Source organism: Protopterus annectens, chromosome 10.part0 (assembly GCF_019279795.1).
Source record: "Protopterus annectens isolate FY-2018-M chromosome 10.part0, PAN1.0, whole genome shotgun sequence".
NCBI lineage: Eukaryota > Metazoa > Chordata > Ceratodontiformes > Protopteridae > Protopterus > Protopterus annectens.
In genome coordinates this window covers 630,834,280-630,860,654 of record NC_056744.1, presented here as the reverse complement: position 1 = coordinate 630,860,654, position 26,375 = coordinate 630,834,280, and the positions used below count along the sequence as shown (strand labels likewise).

The 26,375-nt window shown below is 43.0% G+C and overlaps 1 protein-coding gene across 1 annotated transcript in view; it reads right to left on the bottom strand.

Annotated features, from left to right (window-relative positions):
• The window catches only part of PIF1 (PIF1 5'-to-3' DNA helicase), a 457,383-nt gene that overhangs the window by 13,152 nt on the left and 417,856 nt on the right, over positions 1 to 26,375 (bottom strand). The window contains exons 10-11 of the mRNA XM_044086793.1: positions 16,883 to 16,970; positions 2,113 to 2,258 (exon numbers count right to left, since the gene is read on the bottom strand). Coding sequence (XP_043942728.1) covers positions 2,113 to 2,258; positions 16,883 to 16,970 — 234 coding nt within the window. The remainder of the gene's footprint in view (positions 1 to 2,112; positions 2,259 to 16,882; positions 16,971 to 26,375) is intronic.

Genomic DNA, 26,375 nt, shown 5'->3' with positions numbered 1-26,375 from the left:
GTAATGTCTTAAAACATAAAACAAGAGGTGTCCGAACCATAAATAGCCAGTAAAATAATAAACGACCAACTTGTGGTTTAGTATAAAAAATTAACACTTTTGCTTAAAGCTTCATCAGTCCAATAACTTCAAATACATCCATCACTTATATAATATAAAATTACATGGTATAAAAATCAATTAAAATTCAACTGAAATTTGATTAAAATTTAAAACATCCCCCTGTTAAACTTGGTTATGCAATCCCTTTAGTATAGCCTTAATAGTAAGCATCTCATTTAATCTTGCATGTACTTGCTCCCTAAACCTTACTGTCCACTTCTCTCAGTTAATTTTTTAATATCACTTCCTCTTACATGTTCATAAATTACCTGTAGTATCAGGAATCTAAAAGAATGTGTAATATTGGTCTCCTTAATGTTCATGTAAAGCATTTGTATCCATGTCTTTTTATATCTGACAAGTGATCTATACCATTTAATTTTCAATTAGTTTTTCCTGTATAGAAACATTCAGTCTTGGCATTTTCCCATGTTAACGACATTCGTAGCATCACAAGTGCCATATGCTCATAGTATTCTTACTAAGTGGATATGTGTCTGAGGTCGATCCAACTCCCAGTGGTTAAACGGATGAAAGACAGATGTTAGATTTTGCTGTTCCTGCGTTGTGGTGCAAGCTTGTTTAGGATGCTTAAAGCTGAATTAAACCTTTCTAGTGCCTCATATAGTGGCAAGGTATTTAGAATAATCAAGTCAAATGTGTTTACAGCAACTAAACATGATTGAGTTACACTGAGAGATTATGATTTTGGATACTTGTTTGGCACAGTATAGGGCTATACTTCTGATAGCATATGTAGGAGATGATTATTTTGGATACTTGTTGTTTGGCATGGTATAGGGCTATACTTCTGATAGCATATGTAGGAGATGATTATTTTGGATACTTGTTGTTTGGCACGGTATAGGGCTATACTTCTGATAGCATATGTAGGAGATGATTATTTTGGATACTTGTTGTTTGGCACGGTATAGGGCTATACTTCTGATAGCATATGTAGGAGATGATTATTTTGGATACTTGTTGTTTGGCATGGTATAGGGCTATACTTCTGATAGCATATGTAGGAGATGATTATTTTGGATACTTGTTGTTTGGCACGGTATAGGGCTATACTTCTGATAGCATATGTAGGAGATGATTATTTTGGATACTTGTTGTTTGGCACGGTATAGGGCTATACTTCTGATAGCATATGTAGGAGATGATTATTTTGGATACTTGTTGTTTGGCATGGTATAGGGCTATACTTCTGATAGCATATGTAGGAGATGATTATTTTGGATACTTGTTGTTTGGCATGGTATAGGGCTATACTTCTGATAGCATATGTAGGAGATGATTATTTTGGATACTTGTTGTTTGGCATGGTATAGGGCTATACTTCTGATAGCATATGTAGGACAGTGATCACAAAGGGATTTAGGAAGGGATCCTAATGTGGCGTAGCTGCAAGGAAGAGACAACAGAATCCAATCAAGAATGGGATTAGCATCCTGGGATTTGTTATACAGACAGGAGAAATAAGCCGTTTAAAGCCATAAAGATTGATGCTAGAAGGATAGTTAGAACTGAACATACTTCAGCTGATATTGGCCCCATCTAGGATGACTCCTTGTCTGAGATCAAGCAAAGGATTGCTTTCAAGGGCAATTACACACACACACACACACACACACACACACACACACACACACACACACAAATAAATAAATATATATAGAAAATGGTAATACAGTAGTAATATACAACAATTATGCAAAGAAGTAATTTTATAGACAGGATAAGTAACTCTGCATTTTTGAAACTGGGTAAAGTAAGAGGAGAGACTTCAGACAATAGGGTAGAGAATGGCTACTCCCTCCAGTTTTTGCCCCTTTGGTTTAATGATGCTGCATCTTTGAGGAATAATGAGTCTTTGATATCCGGTTTTAGCAATGTCTCATTGAGAGCAACATCAGGTGTATGAGAGATTAAGGCATGCAGTTCAGTGATGCTATTACAAATACTCCATATATTTATGGAAGTAAAATTTATGGTTTGGATTACCTGACTCTTGTGAATGGAAATGGCCCACGCCAGTTTCAAAGGTAACTGCTGTCGACTCAGATAGATCCCACCAGCAGCCTTGAAGACCCATCGTTCTGGCTTTATTATTTGTGTGACACCACATAGAAACCTCACTAAAGGCAATCCTGTGGAAATAACAGTCATCATGAAATCTATACCTCAAAGCTTTTTCAAAATACATTAATCATTCAAGAGCAATTCACCATCATCTATTAAACTGAGTAAATAGGTTTTGAAAAGTTAAAAAGAATTTTACGTTGAAAATATGAAACAATTCACTGCTTCCAATTTGAGAATGTTTGGTCAAAAGCTAGGACATTATTCTTTGCACAAAGAATTTTTTTAGGCACTGAAATTCCACACAGAACATGCTCAGTACTGGAACAAGAGAAAGGCTAGACTGCTATCTACAAACTTAAACAAAAAAAGTAAGCCAAATCAGTTATAACCAAAATAGATGCCTGGCCCAACCAAAGCTGTCAGCACAGTGCTAGAAATCAAAGCTAGGGTGAGGTGAAGGATAAAGTGAGAGGCTGTCCTGAGTACAAACTCTTTGGGGATGTAACTAGCACTGCAAAAAGGTGTCAAGTGGTGCCTGCAACTCAGTGATACAATTGCTGGACACAAGTGACAATTTATCCTTGCAACTATAAGCACTATTGTGTGAGACTGCATCTGCTTCAATGATTTACTTGCAGTGGGGGGGGTTCCAACTCAGGAGGATATTTTATTCTCTTTTGCTCCTCAAAGGCCCGTTTCTCCTCAGCTCCGGTTGACAGTGAATGACATTTGGGGAACTGATTATTGTGCCAACTAATCTAGCTGCAACTCTGCTATAACCAGGGCTTGGTTCTTTTTTAGACTTGAGTCAAGCAAAACTCCTTTTTTGACAAATGAAAAATGTCTGTCTCATCTGCTTACAAATGCAATGCTAACAACGCATTTCCACTCGCACATCGTTACCCTACTGGCACAATAAGTACATCTAAAAATTAATAGCTAAATAAAATTAATTTCTAGGTCAAATTGAAGAAAAAGTCATGTACTCACCATAACGTTCCATTTGAGTAGTTGTACTTAATTTGCCTTCAACCTATGGGTTATGGATCCATATTGGATCAGACATGTCTGCATATCAAGCATCTGATCAGAGTTCCAAGCTCCTCCCTTACCCATAATGCCATCTCCTCTTTCCTTCAGATCGAGTTTGCTGCTCAACTCGATAAAATGCACCCGACCCAACAAGACCTTACCACTACTGGTAGCCCATAAAAAAAACAACCTGAGCCAAAGCATAACAATGGACAGCTCCTAAGATGTTCATCTGCCATATCTATGGCCAGGACCAAAGTGACAAGGTCAGGGGAAGGGGGGATGGTTGAAGACAAAGTACAACTACTCAGATGGAACGTTATGGTGAGTACATAACTTCATCTAAAGTAATTGACTTAATTTGTCTTCAACCTGTAGGACAGAGTCCCCAGCTACTAACAGGTGGCTCTCATGGAAGGATATTCCAGAGCACTGCGGAGCCAAAGGATACTCTGTTCCTTGATACAATGTCCAATTTGTAATACGAGATGAAGGTATGAGATGAGGACCAAGTAGCTGCAGAACAGTCATCCAGCAACATCCTGGACGAAAAGGCCGCTGAAGTAGCCATAGATCTGGTGGCATGCGCTTTTACCTGACCCAGAGGGGAAATTCCCTTGACAGAATATGCTCGAATAATGCATTGAGGAATCCAACGAGCAATTGTCACCTTAGAAATTAACTTACCTAAGAAAGGTTTTGAGTAAGAAAAACTGTCAGATTTACGAAAAGCTTTCATCCTGTGTAAGTAGAATCACAATTGCCTGTGCAAATCCAGCAGATGTAATTTTATATTCACCCTTATTCTAAAAATTAAGAAAAAAGACAAGATTGATAGTCTGATTAATACTGGCTTCTGACACTACTTTAGGAAGAATGAACGGGTTAGTATGCAGAGGAATCCTGTCCTTATGAAAAATCATGTAAGGAACTTTGGCTAGTGCTTGAAGTTCGACACTCTCCTGGCAGAAGTAATGGCGACCAAAAGGGCAGTCTTCCAAGATAGATACTGCAAATCTACTGAAACTGCAATCTTGAAAGGAGGGGAGACTAAAGCCTGAAGCATGAAAATAAGGTCCCACGGGGGAGTAGGATCCTTCACCAGGGGTCTTAGAAGAAAGGCACCTTTAAGGAAGGTCTTGCAACGTTTAGAAGAGGCTAATTAAGTCATGTTTTTCCCCATGTGAAAATTAGAAATTGCAGCCAGTTGAACTTTGACAGTGGAGGAACTGGCACCTTGCTGAAAATCCCCACCAAAACTCTAATACTGCAGACAAAGGAGCAGTAAAGGGGTCCAATGCCCACTGCGAAGCCCATACAGAGAACTATTTCCACTTGCTACGGTATATCCTTCTGGTGGAAGATTTGTGAGCCACCACCAAAATGGCTTTAACAGAAGATAAAATGGGAGTCCTAATAATCAGGGGATCTGGAGCAGCCAAGCAGCGAGTTTCAGACTGTCTAGGTCTGAGTGAGGAATCCCCGAGGGATGAGAAATAAGATCCGGAACCAGAGTAAAGGTCCATGGTGAACTACTAGGCGAGACCAAAGGGAGGGATTTGGCAAGGCCAGAATGGGGCAATGAGGATAAATCTTCCCCAGCCTGTGAGCTTTCTGAAGAAACAGAGAGGAGGGGCAGCAGGGACAGGCATAAAGAAGACAGAGAGGCTAAGCATAAATCAGTATTCCTTTGGAGGCTTCCCCCGAGGGGGGTTCAGAGCAAAGAACTCGCTGCATTTCACGTTGGAAGGAGATGTGAATAGCTCGCAGAAAGGACAAACCCACTTTAGAAAGATATGCTCCATCACTGAAGGATTCAGAGACCACTCATAAGGCTTGAGGATAGATCTGCTGACCCTGTCCCCTAGAATGTTAGACCATCCCAGGATGTGCATTGCCACCAGAAAATAGCCGGTGGAGATAGCCTATTCCCACACTCTCATGGCTTTGCGACTAAAAAGGTAAGATATGGTTCCTCCATGTTGGTTGATATACCAGACTACCAACATGTTGCCTGAATTGCAATAATCCCCAGAGGAAGATGGGCATGAAGGGCCTGCAACACAAGAACTGCCCTTATCTCCAGGATGTTTATATGCAAACTGGTCTGATGGGGACCATGTGTCTTGGACTGTCCTTCCTGAGCATCCCCCCACCCACCCTAGCTGGGAGGAGTCTGTGGTCACTGTGGTTTTGGGAAAGGATGGAAAAAGGGACATCCCCTGACTAGATCCGGGGAATGAATCCACCACCGAAGACAGTCCCCTCCATATTTGGGAGATATGGACCAGATGAGACAATGGCAGAGCTAATATAGACCACTGGACTGCTAGAGTCCACTGAATAATCCGCATGTGAAGTCACACCAAGGGTAATAGGTTGATCATGGCTGCCATAGACCCCAACACCCTCAGAACAGTTTCTGCTATTGGGACTTGGGCTTGAAGGACGTACAAGACATGTAACTTTACACTGTGTACCCATGCTTTGAAGCATAGGTATCTTCTGCAAGATTCCCCGATTGGGATGTGCAGGTATGCTTCCTTTAAATCTAGTGTTGCCAACCAGGCGTCTTTGCCTAGCATAGGGAGCAAATGGTTAAGAGGCAGCATCTTGAATCTTGGAATCACCCAAAAGGTGTTTAGAGTAGACAAGTCCAGGATAGGACACCATGAATTGTCTTTTCTGGGTATGAGGAAAAGTCTAGAGTAGAAATCCTGTCCCTTTTCCTCTTCTGGCATCAAGTGAATAGCCCCCATGCTTAAGAGAGAAAGTACTTGATTTTGGGCCTCTGCCCACTGATTTGGGGGTAGGGCTGGCCACCTGCTTGGTGTTGGTAACGTGTGGAATTGAAATCTGTATCCCTGGGATGCTATTTAAAGCCCATTTGTCCTGGGTAATGAGTTCCCAGTTCTTTGCATGAAGAGCAATCTTTCCCCCCAAGGGGGCAATCAGTTGAAGTGCTTGGAAGTTTTAAAAGGAAGTCATTGAGACAGTTTACCATAGGGGGGAGTTTTATTACTCCCAGATTTGGAAGTGGAGTCTTCCCACTGCTTAGTCCTGTGCGTACCTGGGACTGAAGCCGGGGAGCTCTGCTGGATCTGGGTTTGGACTGAAGGTCTGGAAGAGGCAGGAAAGGACCAATTCTTGGAAGACCAATGCCTACTAAACCTTGCAGGTTGTACTTGTAAAAAATCTTACAGTTTGCATAGATTTAGCTTTTTCCTCCATCTTTAAGAACTTCTACCTTGTTTCCAAACAGGCGGTCCTGCTTTAAGGGAGCATCCAGTAATTTTGCTTTAACATGATCTGGCAAGGATTGCTCCTTAAGCCAAGCATGCCTTCCAAGTACAGACCCAGACACAGCAGCCCTGCAAGATGTCTCTAGTGAATCAAAACCACATTGCAAAGTTCCCTTACCAACTTGTTCAGCTGAGTGCAATAAATCCTGTAAATCATTATTTTCAGCACAATCAGGAATCATTTTCTGTTTAAGCACTCCAATAACATGCTGCTGATACTTTAACATATGAAACTGTCAGTTTAAGGCCCTTATGGCCAAAGTTGCAGAAGTGTATACCTTCTTATCCCATCTATCCAGCGCCCTGAAATCTCTATCAGGGGGAGTAGGATTTTAGGCAGTAGTAGCTTTAATGCCCTTGGGTCCCTGAGAAATGGTCTCAGGATCCACAGTAGGATTTTTAAAAAGGGACTTGAGAGTCAGGGACCCTGTAATATCTATCAGGTTTTCTGGGAGCAGTAGGTAAAGAATCAGGGGCCAAGCTAGATTCCAAAAAGGCGTCATCAACAATGTCTAGTACAGGAGGTATGGCTAAAGGCCTGTGCTGAGGCAAGAGTAAGAAATCCCTAAACCTCTTTTAGATGAGAAATCCTGACTTTCCCAATGAAAATGCTCCCTGAGAGTATGCAAGGTTTCACCAAAAGAGAAATGCTCTGGGGAGGGGTAGAGGGAATAGAGTCCTCAGCATCAGAATCCTCATAAGTAGAGAAGGGTAAATCCTGGTCAGAGGAAACAGAAAATTCAGAATCCTGGTCAGAAGTATCATAAGCAAACTCAGTCTTAGGTCTCAGAGGAAGGCTGGCTTCCCCTGATTAAAGTAACAAGGTCTTCCGCCATTTGTTTTTTTAGGCATAGAGGCCTGACCATGTGGTCTGGGTGTCAGTTTTCTAGGCATGGTTCGAGTTTTAGGCCTTGAAGAAGATGGCGTTGGTTTAATAAGCTAGTCAGTAGGCCTGAATACACCCTCAGAAGCCGGTGCCTGCACAGCGGCTCCAGACCCATCCAAGGTAAAGACATCCACAGGTTCCACATTTGAAGCATCTCGCAGCATACCGGACTCTGAATGGGTCTCAGTAGAGGCTTGAGAATCTGAAGTAGCAGGTATCAGGGGCTGCGAAAGCGCCTCACTGAGTACTGGCTAGGCGGCCTGTCTCTGTCTTTATCGGTGCATTTTTTCGGAATGTCAGTAGTTGGATGGCTTACCTAAGACATATTAGGATAATTGAACTGAGCACCAAAATATTTAGCAGCAAAATATACAGACGACGGATAGTTTGTGGTTTAAATAAGGCACAACAGACAGCGAGGTACATCGTGGTCAGGGCCTAGGCAAGGAATACAGTACGAATAAAAATCTTTATGAGGTATTAGCTTTTCACAAGTAATACAATTACTTACTTTTATTGACATCAATTTAGAGCAAGAAAAAAAAGTTTCCCCAACAGGGTACTTGGCTTTTAGTTGAAGATTTTGGTTCTGAAACTCGAAAATGAAAATTTCAGGAGTCGGCCAACCGGCACTTGCGAACTGCTTCTGCTTCGGGCACCGCATGGCAAGAAAGACTGATGTAATGGCATCAGCGGCATGCTTTATACCCCTGACGACCCGACGTCATGGAAGAAGGGACAGCAACAGATGCAGGACCCAAGACTTTCTAAATCAGGCCGACGGAGGGCTACTGCAAAAAGATAACCCAAATGTGATGACTGCAGCAGTGAAACATGAACATCCACATTTTCGTTCCTCACTGATTCCTAGAAAAGGATCTTTGAGGGGCAGAGAAATGGATCCTGACAGCAGTGTCTTTCAGTCCTTCTCACTCTGGAGCAAGGTGTCTTGAACAGACTTCCCAAACAGGGAAGAACCATCATATGAGGCATTTGCAAATGACGCCTTAAAGGGTTCAGAGAATTAAAGCTTGAGCCAGGTGTGTCGCTTCATAGCAACACCAAAACCGGCTGCCTTGGCATCTCCCTCCATGGCATGGGTGAGAAGACACATGGACGTATCAGCTACTGCCTTGAGAGTTGCCACCAAGTGGAGAATAGCTTCTTTCCCCTCTGCCATGGACTCCAGGGTCTACTCAGCGATTTCCTTGACTAAGTCTTGCTGCATCTGAATGACGTGTGCCATATAGTTCAGTGCTCTGATGGAAAAAGTCACCGAAATTTACACCCGCTTCCCTAAATGGTCTATCATCCTTGACTCTGTCAGGAGGATGGACCGTAGAGCTCTCCTGCGCGAGATCTTTCTTCATGGCAGCTGCCACCATCATAGCATCCACCAGGGACCCCTTATTCCAACAAATCCTGTCTGAAGGGGGGCTAAGGACCTTATCAGTGTGCTTAGGGATGGGTTCTACCATGTCCAGTTCCTTCCATGCCAAGATGTTATAAAGTCCACAAGCAGATCTGTGGGAGGGGACACCCAGGAAGTAGATGGGCCCATGCCGAATGCCTCTAGGAACAGACTTGTCCAAGTTCAGTTTTTGGGTAGACCATCCCCCAAGTTCCATGATGTCTAATCAGGGGGAACCTTCCTCTTCCTCCATGTCAGTGTCTTCGGTGATTGATTTCAGAGGGAAGACCAGGTGCCTCCTTTTACAAGGAACCTCCTCAAATGGGACTCTCTGTGGAGGACTCTCCAACATACTGCAGCTCCCTCAGGGGAGCTTCCTGAGGAAGAACAGGCAGAGGCTGTCCCTGAGAGGATAAGATGGTTGGGACCGTACCAAAAGGAGAAGGAGTCAGAACGGAGTTGGTCTCGATGGTACAGAGAACCCTTGAGACTACAAAGGCTGAAGGGGAACAGACAAGCTGGAGCCATAACCCTCTAACCTGACAGGGGAGTCCGAGCTGAGACTCCAGGAGGCAAGATACAGAAGGAACACTGTGCTCAGACACACTGAGCAGACAGCAACCACTCAGATCAGACAGACTATGGCTCCAAGAGCTCGGATCTGAGCCAGTCGGATCTGAAATGCTCAATGCAATGGCTGGTGCCGAGGTACAAGGTACCATCGGCACCGACCCCTCGACCCCGATGGTCCTCAGATCCAAGGGCTCTGAAACTGCAGGCTGGATCGAAGGAGTGATTGGCATGAAAAAAAAAAGGCTGCGAGTTCCCCCCTCCAGAGGCAGGAGGAGCAGGCAAAACCCCCATCTGAATTTGGCTGCAGTTAAACCTCCGCATCATCTTATCCATCTTTGCTTCGCTGAGGCTCTGGGTGGAGCAAGAGGATGAGGCCACAGACACCAGTCTGGTATGTCAGTGGGGGAAGCCCTGACAGATGACATGATCTGGGGTTCCTCCAGCTCTGGAAAGAACCTGGGGGAATGGAGCTGGGGGAATCCAGGCCTAGCTTCTGCTCTAACTTTAGGTGGCAGGCTGGCCGGAGCTGAGCAGTCAGGGGACCACTTCCTCAGCCTGTCTTTCTTGGACTTCTCCCCTTCCTCGGACCTATTGGTGGGAGTTTTGAGTCTGAGGTCGGGGAACAGGAAGAATCAGCAGTGGCTCCTCCTGATGAGCGGGCATAGGGGCTACAGTCCCAGAGGAGGGAAGAAGTAGTTCCTTGAGGATAAGCTTATCCATCCTGTCCTTCAGTGCTCTGGGATTAAACCCAGCACAGATGGGACAGAAGGTTTGCAGGTGAGCAGCCCCCAGGCACACCATGCACAGAGTGTGGCCATCAGATGGGGAGAGCTTATGGCCACACTCTGTGCCCTTTCTGAAACCTGCTTTTGGGGATTCAGCCATGGCCAAACAGGCCCACACACACACACTTATGCTAAGAAGGATAAAGGGGAGAAAAGAAAACTTTCTTTAACAGACAACTGCACGAGGAGGTAGAAAGAAAAAAAAAGAGAAATGTTGAGAGACAGCAAAAACCACCAAAAATCTACTCACAAAACCCACAGACTTAGCCTAGCTCTCAGACCACAATGCCTGCTTTACTAGCAACAAATGAGATCTGGGGGGAGGAAGGAGACAGGGGAACATTATGGGTAAGGGATGAGCTTGGATCAGATACTGGGTACGCGGCCATGTCGGATCTGATATGGATCCATAACGCACAGGTTGAAGACCAAATGAAGTCAACTATTTCAGATGGTTAAGATTTCAATGTTAACACACCAGTGTAAAAACTCAGCATGTGGTGTTTAAGGCACTGGCTTCAAACAACTCATACAAAGACTAAAATGTTATTTTTAACTAAATGCCTTGCTGTATTTCAAGCAAACAACAACTTGTCAGATTGACAGGAAAAGTACTCTTGGTTTAGAAGACAGTGAACACTAGAGCCATCAAAAATGTTAAGACTACCAGTCAGCAACTAGGCACCACTCGTGTATCATTAACATCTGATGATCATACAAAACAGACAATACCTGTAGTTGGATGGGTGGCATGAAGCCCAAATGGTGTCATAACTTTGTCTTCTATATTTAAAGAGGAAAGGGGGATGGCAGGTGGACTGATGTGTTTGGGGGAGGAGGAATAGCTTTACTAAGTCATAGCTACTTCTTTCGAGTGTTTTAGTCCTGTGGGTCCCCATGCTCTTCCAGTCAGGTTTGCCATTTTTTTGCTGTAGTGGCCCTTCTAGCCATTATATGACCTGCCTGTGTTCTTGTTAGAGAAGGGACAGCTTTCCTGGATAGTTTCCAGCATGTTTTATACACATGGAATGAAGTGAGCATCAGATTGCATGGTTTCCCACTTTTCCTCCAGTTTCCTTCCCTCCTGATTTTCAGGGGGTAGAAATGCCTTGTCCATGGCATCATCAAGGTCTGCTTTTATATGCCCGGGTAGAATTCTGTCCTCAGCTAGGCATGCCACCCAACTACTTGGTCCAAACATCAACTGACCTGCATGATTCATCCACTGCATCATACCAACATTCTGTAGAGCCCAACCTGACAATTGTGGTTTTACAAGTCAAGCAGCTTCCTCCTTAGGCCCCTATCCTCTACCCAAGCTGTCTTCTCTCGGCTGGCTAAGAAGGGACTCCAGAAACCTTTGCATGCGACACTGGCAGTACAAGGCCAATAATCATGGTAGGTGGCATTTTTTCCTACCAAACCATTTAAGGTTTCTGTGCTGTCATTTAAATAGACTTGCTGGATGCAGCCAAATTAGATGCCTTGCTGGAATCCAAGGGCACCACTGCTGGATAAGTTACAAGATTCTTATACAGATACTTGGGAGAGCCACAGGCCTGAAACTATTGGGCTTCCTAGGGATAGGAATTTGAGAATCAAGCCGCCTGAATGCACTATTAAATGTATCATCCAAGACTTCCATGACTGGAATAATGGCAAAAGGTTTGTGTTTAGACAGGTGCAGAAATTTCATGCGCCTATGAAAATTATCTTACCTTCCATTTAACAGTCTCCTTCATTCTGTAAAAGGTATTCACAAATATATCCTCTGGAGGAGAAGCAATGGACAAGGTGCCCTCAGTGTTTGACTGTAGGTCAGAAAGGGGAGCCATTTGGTTAATATATGCCCACTCTTCCCTCTCATCTAAGTCCCTCAGGAGCTTCAATGTCAGGATTTTAGAAAGCCCAGAGCCAATCTGAAGACATCCTGTAATGGAGCCAGTGGGGCAAGCTGAGGTAAGTTAGCTGGAGATGTGGGCGTTTCTTGCCTATGATAGAAGTGGTAATGGCCTTTGAGGTCTCAGTTTAAGGGCAGATGTCAGAGACCTTAGTCTGATCACCTTATGCACAAACATGGGGGTGCAGTCTACCCAGATGACAACACTGGCATCTTTCAGTATTAGTATTTAGTATTTCCTTTCAGTACTGCTATGATTCTGCAGAACCTTCACCACTTTTCTATTAACTACTTCATTCTTAAACAAGGTTTTTAAATTACTTATTTTTCCAAACAATGTTATTCAGAAGGTTGTTTTACTTCACCCATGTAAAAATGTTAAATATGTTCCAATATGATTGTATGGGAATGTACTACTGTTCTTGTTTTATATGTGGAGCTTTTCTCCCCAGGCCTCTGCTGAAAATGGACCCGTGTCCAGTCGGACTTTCCCGGTTATCAAACATAAAATACATAAAAATAAATATAGTCAGAGGTCTTTGGAGATGCCTCAGGACTGACCAACAGCCAAACAGATTTAACTGATAAGGACATGGTCTGGACCAACATCAGTGACCTCCAGAAGGGTACTTCATCATAACAGATGCCTGGCACAGGGGCAGCAAAAGTGCCTCTGACACCTGTGCCTTCATGCCTTGGAGGGGCATCTGATTCGAATGAATCATCCAGCCCCATTTTTTTCCCCCTTGGGCAATTAGATTATCTGCTTTTATGTGGAACCGCAAAGGAAGTAAGCAGATGACATGCCAGATTGGGACTTCAGAAGAACTTCTCTAAAAGTGGCGAGTAAAGATTCTATCCTGTGCTTTAAGATCCTTTAGATAAACTGAGCAGAGTAGGGCCAATTGTGCACATTGCACACTGAAACAAGAGACTGTTCCATGGAAGTTTTTGTAGGGTATCGATTTCCTGCACAGAATACAATAACAGCTTTAAAAACAGGCATTTACAACTGACTGTAAATAAAATTTTGCAACAGAAAATATTTTTTCTTCAATGGGGAACTTCACCTGAAATCTGGAAGATGGCTTGGAGAAATGTATAGTTATCTCCTTTGGGAAAAAAACATGTACCTGTGAATTACCACATAGGTGGCAGTACACTAAACCCCAAAAGTGTGATAAGAGAGAGACTTAGGGACACAGGTGGACAGTGGTCTCACCTTCGATAACCACATCGCCACAAGTCAGGAAATCCTATGTGGCACACCTCATAACTAAGGGCTTTTCATCCAGAAAAAAAGGAGGTCATTGTCCCACTTTACTCATCCCTCATTAGATCCATTATAGAATACAATGCCCCATTTGGTATGTACCTCTCAAGACATCTGCAACAACTGGAAAGGCCGCAGAAATACCTCACTAAAAGAATCACAGGCCTAAAGCAGATGCCCTATGCTGACCGCCTTAAACTCCAGCTATACTCCGTCGCATATCGTCTACTCTGAGGCGATCTCTGCTTAACATACAAAGCCATGTCAAACCCAGATCTGTTGGACATGCTAGAAATCCCAATCTCTCAGAGCCACACGCTCCAGGGATCTAAACCTTGTCATCACAATAAACAAAACATGCTGGAGGGATAGGTTCCTGACCCAGAGACTCCCCAGACTCTGGAATAGACTGCCATACATGTCAAGCAGAGCAGCTCTTTGGCCCTCTTCAAAAGGAACCTTGATGACTGGATAGGAGAAAGGAAATTCACCCCAGGGATCACGTCAGTCACCCTGCTAGACAGGGGTCTAGGGAAGTAAATGGTGTGGGAAGAAATAGTCAGGAAACTGTTATGGTTAGACTTGTGTAGGCCCTAGGGCCGATAGCCTAGTACCAACCTATGAACCTATGCAACTTAAAGCTTATATTGTTCTTCAAACTATTGCAACAGATATTGAAGATGACCAGTCTTATTATGCCACCACTATTTTGATGTCTGTGTAGGAAGCAATTTGACAGGTCAAGAAGAGGGGAAAGAGTGAAGAATTCTGAAAGGTGGGCTAGCTGTCATGCTTCTACACAAGAAAATGCCAGCAGCTAAAAGGAGTACCGCAAAGCAGTGTTCACAAGTTGGTTAATTTTATTTATTATGCTTTAAAGATTTAGGACTGCATTGATTTAAAAAAATTTGAATAGTGACTTATTTATTCATTCACAAAAAAGCTAGTCTTAAAAGCTTTGTAGCGTTTTATGTCATTTTTATTCAGTGTTATGTTTACCTGGTGGATTAACTTATCCGTTTGTTTTTCTCGTCATGCTTCTGCAAGCAAGAATCCCAAGACTCAGTAGTGCAACAGTGAATGTTAAGGTGAATGTCTACAAGTGCACGGGGATCTCTCAACTGCAGAAATGAGGGGACAGGATCCAGACACCACTGATCCTCTGACTATCCGGAAGACTGGTGTGTTCTGGCAAACTCAGAGCTGCACATCTTCTCAGAAGTCCAAATCATCTTCACTTAGGCAAGTGTAGAGGAGTCTATCTTGTCCAAATGAGAGAACCCGCTAGCTTCCCAGATAAATAGCACCCCCCCCGCCCCAAAACCTGATGGGAATACCATCCTAAAGAGGCTGCCTACCACAGGATGCACCAGGGAGTCCATCCTAGACAATGAAGCCACCACTTCTTAAAGTCTCAGAACCAAGAGAGCCCTGCCCATGATCCAAAATGGTCACAAATGCAAGGTAAGGGACCACACCTTAGCAAAGAATCTGACAAGAAGGTTAATACCTTCCACTTGGAATGAGCACTCATCAATGACTACTGGGTAAAAAAGGCTCAGGCTACTTACCATTGATAAAGGCACCTAGATGGTAGAGGCAGGGGGATTTCCAAAGCAGAACTCCACTAACTCCCCTTAAAGTAGGCTGTCCAGAAAGAATGAGGAGAGCCCCTCCTTTACCCAGGAACCAGACATGACCCAGGCACATGGGAGGGTGCCTGACCTGAGGAAAGGAATAGAAAAGATGAGGGCACTGAAACCTATATTAAAAGCACTTGCAGACAAACACTAGACAGTGGAAACAGAAAATGCTAAGAAGCCCCCCTCACCAATATGAAAGTAGTTTTACCTAACCAGAAAGACCAACTTCAAGAATTTTATTTTTTGCCCAAAAAGCCCAGTCTTCCCTTAGGTAGAATCAAGCTATAACCCCCCAGCAAGTGATATCCAGCTCTACACGTATAGGAATACTGCACTGCCTGCTACTCTGTCCAAGTGCCCACTGTATTCAAGTGGCAGTAGTCAAAATGCAGCCCCATAATGACCAGCAGAGACAGAATGCTGAACAGCTACTCACCCACACCCCAAGAGAAGGCAAGAACAAGCAAACTCCAAAATCTGGACAAGTGCAGAGCACATCTGAGTGCCAAAAGCTCCAGACTGATGGCAGAAGGGAAAACCTTTTGTATACCATCCCTTCACCAGCCCCCCAGCCCCCCAAGATGAAAGAAAAGGTCAGCCTGGGGATGTCTACAGTGACACAGGGTGATAAAATCAGGGTACAGTACCAGCAGTGCAAGGATACCTTCCAGTTTCAAAAATTACCTCCTCAAAGACTGCCTTCTGGGGAGAAGTGATAGGGGCACCCAGTCACCCTCACAGGGTAGAGGAAGGTGCAATAAAGATAACAGTGTAGGACTTTCTACCAGATTAGTGCTATCATAAAAACAGGCAGGAGAAGAAACACCCCCTAGCATCATTCACTTCAAAGATAAAGATCTCACAATCTTACAACTCAAAAGAATCAAGTATGAGGTGCCTCACCCTCAACCATCTCCAGAAACTCCATCATGGTGGAGCTTGCACAAGGCAACTGGTAGATAAGGACCAGCAAGTAAAAAACAGTACCCGATTAGGAAAGGCCTACACTGAGCCTGGAGCAATAATCTGGCCATGGTCCTAAAGATGAACTAGCATTTATGTATCCCGCTCCATCCAAGAGACAACTAAGCAAGAGAACTTTTACACCTAGGGTATGAACTCCTGTGCAGGCTAAGACCAATTTCACCTCAACCAGGACTGACGGGCTGATGAGGAGATCCTAGCAAATGAAGCTTCAGGTCTAAGCACTCCAAAAATATGGCCACCTCATTCAAATCAAATGGAGTTGGGGGCAATATCACAAATACCCTAGGATGCACCCTTCATGATAAGAGCCAAGTGGGTACCCATCTTCAACCTCCACAAGCACCCCATCAAAAAGGTAATGAGATAGGCCCAAGTCCCCGCTAATGACAGGAATCCCCCTCTGGACCCAGACACAGACCATACAGACAGCTTGGGCCCTGAGCCTGTCCAATTGAAGTCTAAGATACTGAAACACTGACACCAAATTGCTAAGTGGATCAATTTCCATGAACCTCTTTCTGCCATTCCATGGCTAACTGCCAGCATGAAGAAAGGAAACCTCTGCTGACCAAAATAAAAAGGCATGCAAATGTAGGAGCTTTCACTAATGACAGCATAGACTAATATCTCAACTGTGACTGAAAAAATACATAGGGATGAGATCATTTATGTAGTTGATGCACTGCTTCATAGCTTGCATAACCATGGAAGTTAATCAATGAACATGAAAACTTCAAAAGTTTTCAAATTCTGACAGCTGCAAAAGATAATCCAGCCTTGGAACTCATTACGGAGTTTTCCCCTATAAAAGGATTACTACATTTTTGCATACACTTGTTATAAACATGGCAGAATCTCAGATACACAACCACCACAAGGAATTATAACAGGAATTACCTTTGGGTCCTGGTTCAAAACCCACCACAACACCTCGGGCTCCATTGACTAATCCCTGTTGCACATCCAGATTCTTGGTTAACATCACCTTAAAGTGGGAAAAGTAAAAAGTAAGTTCCTGAAAAAAACAAAATTTTCTATTTGATTGATTGATAGTACATAGACTCAGACACTTGTGTGCATAGACTAGGGCATTTAAAACAGGTCCACATCTTATGAGCAAAGATAAAACTACTTTTGTTATACATATACTTCATCCTACACGTGACAAAATTCTTAACTCTAAGATGATCAGCCGCAACACATCCACTTCCATAAGAACTGCTCTAAATTATAAAACTTGTTATGGCAAATAATCTGCCTCTACATCAGTAAATTCCCTAACAGGCCTATAAAAACATTACAACAAGATCCCCACCATAGTTAATCTAAATTAAAATTGCTATATTCATTAAATGCCTAAAATAACTGCATGCTTGTCCTAACATAACATTAATATAGACATAAAATTTCATTTCCACTTAATCTATTTCTCCCCACATGATGTTTAGCCTTACATAATGCTGTACAGTAACTGGCATAAATGAATAGATATTTACAGACCGCGTTCTCTGTTTATGGACATCACATCTTTCAACTAAACCAGGATCATCTTCCTCTGGACTACATATACCTGCCAACAAACAAGGAATTTCACTCAACACACGTTACAGCATCAATACTTAGATAATTTACAAGATGATACATTACCAGCATCTGCTGTGAAACGTAGTTACTTTTCTGCTCAGAAGAGCACTTCTGGAGCAATTTTCTACTGTTTAGTAGCTATGACAGTAAGGTCATAGCAGATTATCAGCATTACCCTTTGAGCATGGATGGATTCTCAGTCTCCATTTGTGCATTCAAAGTATGAGCAAGTCATTTAACTAGATCAGTATTCCAGTGTGCTTTTAAAAGGGGAACACATGCCTAATGAAGGGGAATTCCAAAATGGTGGCAAAGCTAAAAAGGTACGAGTATGCAAACTCTCAAATCTCCTGATTTGTTGGTCATCTTCAAAATTGTATTGATTTCTTTGATAGAAAGACTTTTGAACTGTATTTTACTAGTCAACTTTCATCTTTTTTCCTCAGTTTCTTATGAAAAATTTGCAGTAATTATTTCTTCCAATATTCTGCAAGTTTCAAACCTGAACTCTGTCATTTCATCAGAATGGCTAGCAAAACTGGAGACGAGATGAATACAAAGGTAACTTTCAGTTTCAATACCAGAGAAAGAAACTAAACCCAAAGGCATAAAAGTTCAGAAAAATGTCCAATTTAAAACCTGCTTCGGTTGGTAATCTGTCTTGGTGAACTGAAAACACCATCACAGCCATTACGGGTAAACATGGAGAAAGTGTCTGCACTACTTAGTATTAATGACACAAAGGGATGAAGCTGGACTGTGACCAGATAACTGAAATCAGGCTAGGAGTTGGAAAAGCCATGTCATGTGGAAAGAAAAGGAGCGACTCAAATCTCACCCATTTTGGTGAAGAAAGGGATGGTTTCATGCTGGCTAAACTGAAAGCAAGTGCCATTATTAGGAGGATGTCGGCTTGCTACTTCTAAGCCAATGATGGCAGCCTTAACGATATAACAGTGGGTGTACATATACATCCGAGGTGGGGGAATAGGAGGTCCCCCACAGTGCTGTGGGTCTTCATGTCAGTTACTAGTTAGGAGACATAGAACCATAACAGAAATGCCCTCAGAAACACCCTCAGAGGTGATGCTCAGTGAGAGATAGCTAGCTGCAAGGAATAGCACGGGGTAAGCTCCTGTCCTGGGGAGGATTAGGGTCCTTCCAGAAACATGGATGGTTCTGTTCTTAGTGGGGGGGAGGGGTCATAGGAATGAGAATGCCTTCCCATAGCAGCTGAATGGAAGAACAAAGCATCAGCAAGGACACACACTTCATGACTGTGTAGGTGACAGCCCTGATAGTAGGCTCTTATTAGGGTGTCCCCCTCCCCAGCTAGTCTCCATGAATGAACTGAAAGATACAGAATTCACCATTTGCTTCTGAGCCATAAAAATCTCCATTTTTCTTTTCTTTGCAGCATGAACTGCTACAGGAAAAAGGTAGTGTATTTTCTTAATCAAGCTTGCCCTAATAATTTTCAAAGTGATCATGGTCTAAGAAGATGGTGGCCACTTGGGAGCAACTTTGGTGCTCAAGTAAATGAGGGCATATGGCTGCAAATTTTGCTCAAGTAACAGACATACTCTGCTTGGAATTTGAAGGATAATGACCATAGACAGACAGCAGAAATAACGGATTTGTTTAGATATGCTCCTCAAAAGGGTGCTTTCATGACTGCAGAAGTGGAAAAGCATTTCTCACAATCTGAATAGTAAGTCATAAGGTACTGAAGGAGCATGAGGTGGAAACGCATGATGCTGCAGGAGTGACAGGAACTGGACATGGAGACAGACTATGTGGTCTTGGGTTTATCAGTTGCCTTGGTACATGGCTAATTTAGGATTTTAAGTGTCTGCATAAATACTTCTGCACAACGCATAGATTAAGTCTTTAGCATCTAAACTTTGCAGTAAGGAATAGAAGCAGCCTTGGGGACATGGGAACATTTTTTGCTCAAATCCCAAAATAAGAGATTGCAGGGATCTTGTACATGAAGATATCATAAAATAATCTTGGACACGAGGATAATCAAGTACCTTGTTTCTGTTGGGGTGCGATAAGCAAAGAAACTACAGAAAATGAGAAAGCAAGTGTTCATTGTGAGGACACTTGTGAAAAACTATTAGAAAATGGAAACAATGAAATGCCATGCAGAGGTGAAGGATAAGACGGACTGTGAAGACAAGGTAGCAAACGTGACTCCTCAGCTAACACATGGCTTCACTTATGTATGCATGTGAGGATAGGATGGTAGACAGTTGATCATTTTTAAAATATGACAATGCTAGGATGGCTGAATATTTCCATTTGATGGAATAAATAACCGGGTTTTGAAGATACATCCTTGTTGATTTTTTCAATAGTAAGAGTTAAATGGCAGGTAATCTCATTCTTAGCACGAAAGACTAAGCTCATATAGCCTTGTACATAATTTGTTAAACTAATTTACAAACCTAAGTCAAAAAATGCTTTTAATTGCTATTAACACGGTTTAGGCATTATATACAAAATTTTAAATGGAGTGTGTTATATGCTGGTGTCTAGTTTAAGCTAAATACACTGGACAGATCATTTGAGTTTGACATGTCTTAAATTCTGTACCAGAGGTTCACATACCTGCAACTAAAAACTTGGGTATAGTCATTCAGAAAGCTGACATGCTAATTAAAGGGGAGGATACACAAGTACTACATTATAGGGTTATAACTTTTGTAACTTGTGTTCTTTGCCATTTGCGAATATCAAAGGTTAGTCAGACTTGAATCTTTTCTGTACTCCTATACCATTCCACTTCATATTCCAGTAACGTCTTTAATTGTAAACTCAAATTCTACAACTGTGGAATAAAATATAGCTACTGTACTGTTCCAAGAAGTTTCATGGGCGCTTTTGTCCTCTGGTAGAGGTAACTTGGACTATTGCTCTTACTTTCACAGTACCCAGGTTTCAAGCCTTACGATGGTACAGACAGAATATTTCAGTTTGGTAAATAAAATTAGCAAATAAGTTAAAGAAGTTACTCACTCAGCTTCAGCAAGTCCCTGATCTACTATAAACAGCAAAGAAAAACTCGGACCTAGAACTGTGACCAATAAAGGCAACAGAATATAACTAAACAAAAGAAACAGCCTCGGTCACTCACGGCAGGTAAAATAAAAAGTTAGTGCTTTCACGGTTTAACTAACCACTTCAGACATCTAATATTCAAGTAACACAGCATTATTTAAATCTAATTAATGACATCATATAAATTAATAAAGTTTCTTAAAGGCATAGTATCATAGCATATAAAAGAACTAAAACATCAGCACTATTACCCCAATGTTTCAATGGTCTGTCCTTTAGAAATGGTTTAAATGAGAAAGGTATGATTTGAGCCTTCTTTTAGAACATGTGCTAAAGCGCTGGTCTCTCTAGCATTACGAATGTCCCTATAATCTTTAACATCCTGTCCCTTTAGCATACAATTGGTTTTACCAATTTATTATGTCTTTCCTCCCAGGCTTTCTCATCACTAAACAGCCTCGTTCTGAAAACCCGTCTTTTAAGGGCATACTTTTTAACAAGATTGTCCTTAAAGGACAGGTTTTCAGAATAATGAGGCTTTTTAATGATACCTGTTTGGAAAGGGCTTTGCTAGATCTTAGCAAGAATTGCTCAGTAGGGGGATATAAGGCTGCTGAGACTGATAAATATATTAAAGAAGCCTGGGAAGAAAGACATAATAGGTGTAGACCGTATTATGGGGAAACCGTTGAAACTGATATAAACATAGGTGAGCACCAACGGGGGACAACACAGGACTGTCAGATTCACTCTTCCATATTCAAGTGACATCAGTAGAGTATGTGACATTGTGAAGACCAATTGGAATATTAACACCATAGATGAACTTACAGATATAGTAGGTGAGACTCCTTCCTTCTCCTTTAAGAACAATCTATCGTTAAGACATCCATGTTATAATTCGAATAGGAAGAAAGGGCCTTGCTCAGATAGAGCTGGGGGGACACAGATGTAGGAAATGCAATGCTTGTAGAAACATTTAAGTAGGGAATTCTTTTAGACATCCCTCTCTGCATTTCAACATTGATTTTAATTTTATGCAGATTGTAGAACGAGCAATTTAGTCTACTTTATTTTTTGTAGAGTCTATTATGCTTTCTTGGTAAAAAAGTTATGTACTTACCATAACGTTCCATGTGAGTTGTTAATCTCTCCTTCATTCTTTACTAATGGGTTCAGAGAGGATTCCTCTGCTCCAAGTCGGCCAATTGCAAAGCTCGAGGTCTTCAAATAGCTCAAGGCCAAGTCCCTATCCCATGATGCACCTAGTTACCTCAGATCTTGTTTGCTGCATATAATAAAACCATATGACAATCTTTCACTCCTAATAAAGAGTATAGAAGTATTGAGCAACCAGGATGGATCCAGCATCTCAGTCATCTAACAGCCCAGGAGGGAGTTGGAGGGAGGGACGCAAGAATGAAGGTGAGATGAACAACTTACATGGAACATTATGGCAAGTACAAAACGTCTTTATGTGAAGTTGTTCTATCTCACTGTTCATTCTTTACTGATGGGTAGCGTCCCAAGCACCATCAATCTCTGGTGGCTCACGGGAGAATATTTCTCAGGACCGTGGAGCCAAAAGGAGGCCCTGTCAACTTTGTAATGAGTGATAAAGGTATGAGGTTTTCACCAAGTGGCTGCTGCGCAAATGTTATCAATGGGAAGTCTTGGCAGAAAAAGCAGATGTAGAAACTGCTCTAGTTGAGTGAGCTTTAATTTTATGCTGCAAGGCATACTAGCAGCTGAATAAGCAAAGGTGATACAATCAGATAACCATTTAGACAGTTGTTTTAGCCACTGATCTAACCCTTACTGGAGTCTGAAAATACAAAAAGCTAGTCTGATTTTCTGAAATCTTTTGTTCTGTCCAAATAAAATCTGAGCTGCCTGTGAACACCAAGTTTGTGCAGCATGCACTCTAAATTGCGTGAATGATTGGGGAAGACTGGCAAATCAATAATTTGGTTGAGATTGGTTTCAGTGCAAACTTTGGGCAAGAATGAGGGGTTTGTTCTAAGTGAGATTGTCAGCATGGAATATTAAATAAAGGAGGCCTGATGGATAAAGCCTGAAGATCTGACACACTGCGGGCAGAAGTAATAGCTACTAAAAAGATTGTTTTCCATGACAAAAATTTGAGTTCACAAGAGGAAGCTGGTTCAAATGGTGGAAGAATTATTCAGGAAAGCACAAAATTTAGATTCCATGGAGAATAGAGAGATTTCACAGGTGGACTAATATGAAAGGTCCCTTTGAGAAATGCTTTGGATAACTTGTGAGACAATATTCAGTCCTTCGAATCCAAGATGAAAAATTAGAAATAGCAGCGAGAAACTGTTGCTGCTGCAGCTCCTTTGTTAAAAAATCACCATCAAGAAATCTAAAATGGAGGCCATAAGGGCTTTGTAAGGATCAATATTTTTCTTAAGAGGCCCATATTGAAAATGTTTTCCATTTGCCAAGATATAGCTTCCTAGTAGAAGATTTATGAAAGGATAAGAGGATTTGTTTCATCTCATTAGAAAGGTTATAGTACCTGGCTATGATGGCAATTGGAGCAGCCAAGCTGTTAGCTTCAGTGACTGCAGAGAGGGATGAAGTTCCCCTAACGAGTGCGTCAGAAGGTCTGGAACTGGGTCCAGAATCCAAGGGTCCTCCAAAAGATGAAATTGAAGGAAGGGGAACCAAATCTGATGAGGCCAATGAGGAGCTATAAGAATGATGGTCCTTCCAAGGGTTTTTGCTTTCTGTAGAACTGTGGATATCAACAGGATTGGTGCAAATGCATAGAGGAGACCCAGAGGCCAATCGTGTACAAGTGCATCCCTTGGGGCTTCTCCTGGAGGGGAAATCAGGGCAAAGTAGCTTCTGCATTTCATGTTCATGTGACTGGCAAAGCAGAAAAACCTGTCCGCTACTTCTTGCTTGTGGGACCACTCGTGGGGCAACAAGATTGCCCTGCTCAGCTTGTCTGCTATCACGTTGGATTTCCCCGGGATGTGCGTTGCCAAAAGAAAGCAATGGGTGGAAATAGCCCACTGCCATACTCAAGAGCCTCGCGACAAAGGGGGTAGGACCTGGTTCCTCCTTGTTTGTTCAAATACCAGACAGACATGTTGTCCATCTGAATTACAATCGTACCCAGAGGAAGGGAATCCAGAAAGTACTGCAACGCCAAAAGTACCACTGTCATCTCCAGTACATTGATATGCAGATGTGCCTCTATCGGTCCATGTGCCTTGGGCTGTCATTCCCTGAAAATGCCCCCCACCCTATCTGGGAAGCATCTGTGGTCACTGTGGCCGCTGAAATAGGCATCCTATCGTGACATGAAGCGAGGTCAACCACCATTGAAGATACTTTTTGCAGGAATTTGTAATCAGTGTGTGAGACATGGGAAGCTCCTAGTAAGACCATTGAGTGAACAGCCATTGTAGTATCCACATGTGCATAAAAGCTAATGGTGGTACGGCTAGAATCGCTGCTGCCAACGTGCCTAATTTCAGAACTTCTGATGCTCTATCTTTGGAGATCAGAACACTGACATACTAACAAAGGACAGACTCTTTCTATTGGAAGCCTTAGTGGTGTCCAGCTTTGCCCAGATAATATGCTGTGATGGCTACAAGACAGATTTTTCTGAGTTGATTGTAATGCCCAGCTGATTGCAGAGTGACAGAGTGGACTCCCTGGCTTGAATGAGTTTATGCCTGGTGGTGGCGGTAAGGAGCCAATCATCTAGGTATGAAAACACCTGTAATCCTAGATGCCTCAGGTGAGCCGTGACCACTGCCATGCATTTCAACACTCTGCGAGCTGTAGTGACACCAAAGGGCAGGGCTTGAAACTGGTAATAATTGGCTCCCAGCCAAAAGCACAGATGATCCCTGCATGGCCTGGACATTTTTATGCGGTAGTATGCATCCTTGAGATCCATAGAGTACATCCAATTGTTTCTCCCTCAGAAGGGAAGTATAGACAGAAGCATGACCATCCGGAACTTCTTTATGTATTGGTTCAGTCTGCTGAGGTCCAATATGGGTCTTCAGTACCCAGTCTTCTTTGGAACCAAAAAAAAATCTTAAGTAAGTTTCAGATCCTGTCTGATCTGCTGGGACTGGTTGGATGACTTTCTCAGCAAAGTTTAGACCTCTATTGTTGCCTGTTCCCTGTAACTAGGTGAACATCTGGGATTTTTCTTATGGGTGGAAGGGATGTGGCGAATGGGATGAAGTATCCTCTGGAAATGATACTTTGTATTCAGACGCCTGGCTCAAAATAACAAAAGACAGCTGGGTGCAAAGGTAAATGGCCTCCAACTTACTCCAGAGCAAGACAGTTGGGCCTCCTCTCAGGAGTGCTGATAGGGCTTTCCAGAGAAGTATTCTGTTGCCCTGGTGTTGCAGACCCCCTCTGCTGCAAGGGCAATGTCCTCCATTATTGCCCCCTCCTCTGCCTCTGGAGGGGGGTTCACCATGTGTGTCCTGAAAAGCTCCTTAGGCTTTTCAGAAGCTTATTTTTCCTCCCCTTTGACCCTTAGGGTAGGGTCGGGTAGGGGCTGGAAAAATAGACCCTGATGGCAGACGGTCTTTCCGTCCTGTTCACACCTAGTTAAGGTTTCCTTCACTTTAGGCCCAAAAAGGGACGAGCCATCAAAGGGAGTATTCACGAAGGATGACTTCCATGAAGTAACACAAGTGCATCCAGGAGCGTCTCCTTAGAGCAACACCTGTACCCGCTGCCCTACTCGTTCCATCAGGTGCATATGAAATGATGCGCATTTTACTACAGAATTGAGGGTAGCCAGCTGGGCGGCAATTTTGTCGGTAGCTCCTGCAGCTAATATACCATGAAAAGCATCTCCTAGCTTTTCGTAACCTGGTAAAATGGGTTAAATAGTTGAGCGAAAGAAGAGCAAAAGTCAATGAACTAAACATGCACTTCCCATATCTATCCATGATGCTGGAGTCAACGTTAGGAGGATGGACAGACTAGGAAGTCTCACATTTTTCCTTTTTGGTGGCTGCCGCCACCACCATGGCATCAACAGGAACACCTTCTGTTAAGAACGATTTGTCAAGAAGGGCAAAAATGAACTTATTAGGCCTCCTAGGAACAGGCTCCATAGTATCCAGAGACTCTCACGCCCTTCATGAGACCAGATGCATTAGGTAATCGAAGGACGGAGACACCCAAGAGGTGGAGGGCTGAGGCCTGAAAGCCTTCAAGAGAACTGACATCCTCAACAGGGCTTTTGGACTGCCAGTCACCCCTCTGCCTAAGGATTTCAAGTATCTCAGTGAATGAGATCTTCAGAGGGAGACCCTTCTGACTCATCTAAGTTAGTAACTGATGTTAGAGACTCCTGCGGGGAGTCTAGATATTTCCTCTTAAACAATCTTTTCCTGGGAACCTCATCAGTGCAGGCTTCTGGTGACGTCTTGGAAGAGCAATGGACACTCAATGGGTCTCTACGCCTGGTCAGGATGTGTGAGACAGAAGCAGACGGGTGCTTTAGGGGAAGAGGAAGAAAGACCTGAGGTCAAGGATGTCCTAGGAGACTTCACTCTCCTCATGGCATCGAAAGCACCCCTGCTCCGATGTGAGGGAACAGACTGATCTGAAGAAACCATTGATATCCCCAGCACTGGCAAAGTGGGCTCCAAACCAGAGGTAGGAGCAGAGCTCATCCCAGCCGAAGCCTGGAGAGGCAGAGTCAGAACAGACAAGTCGG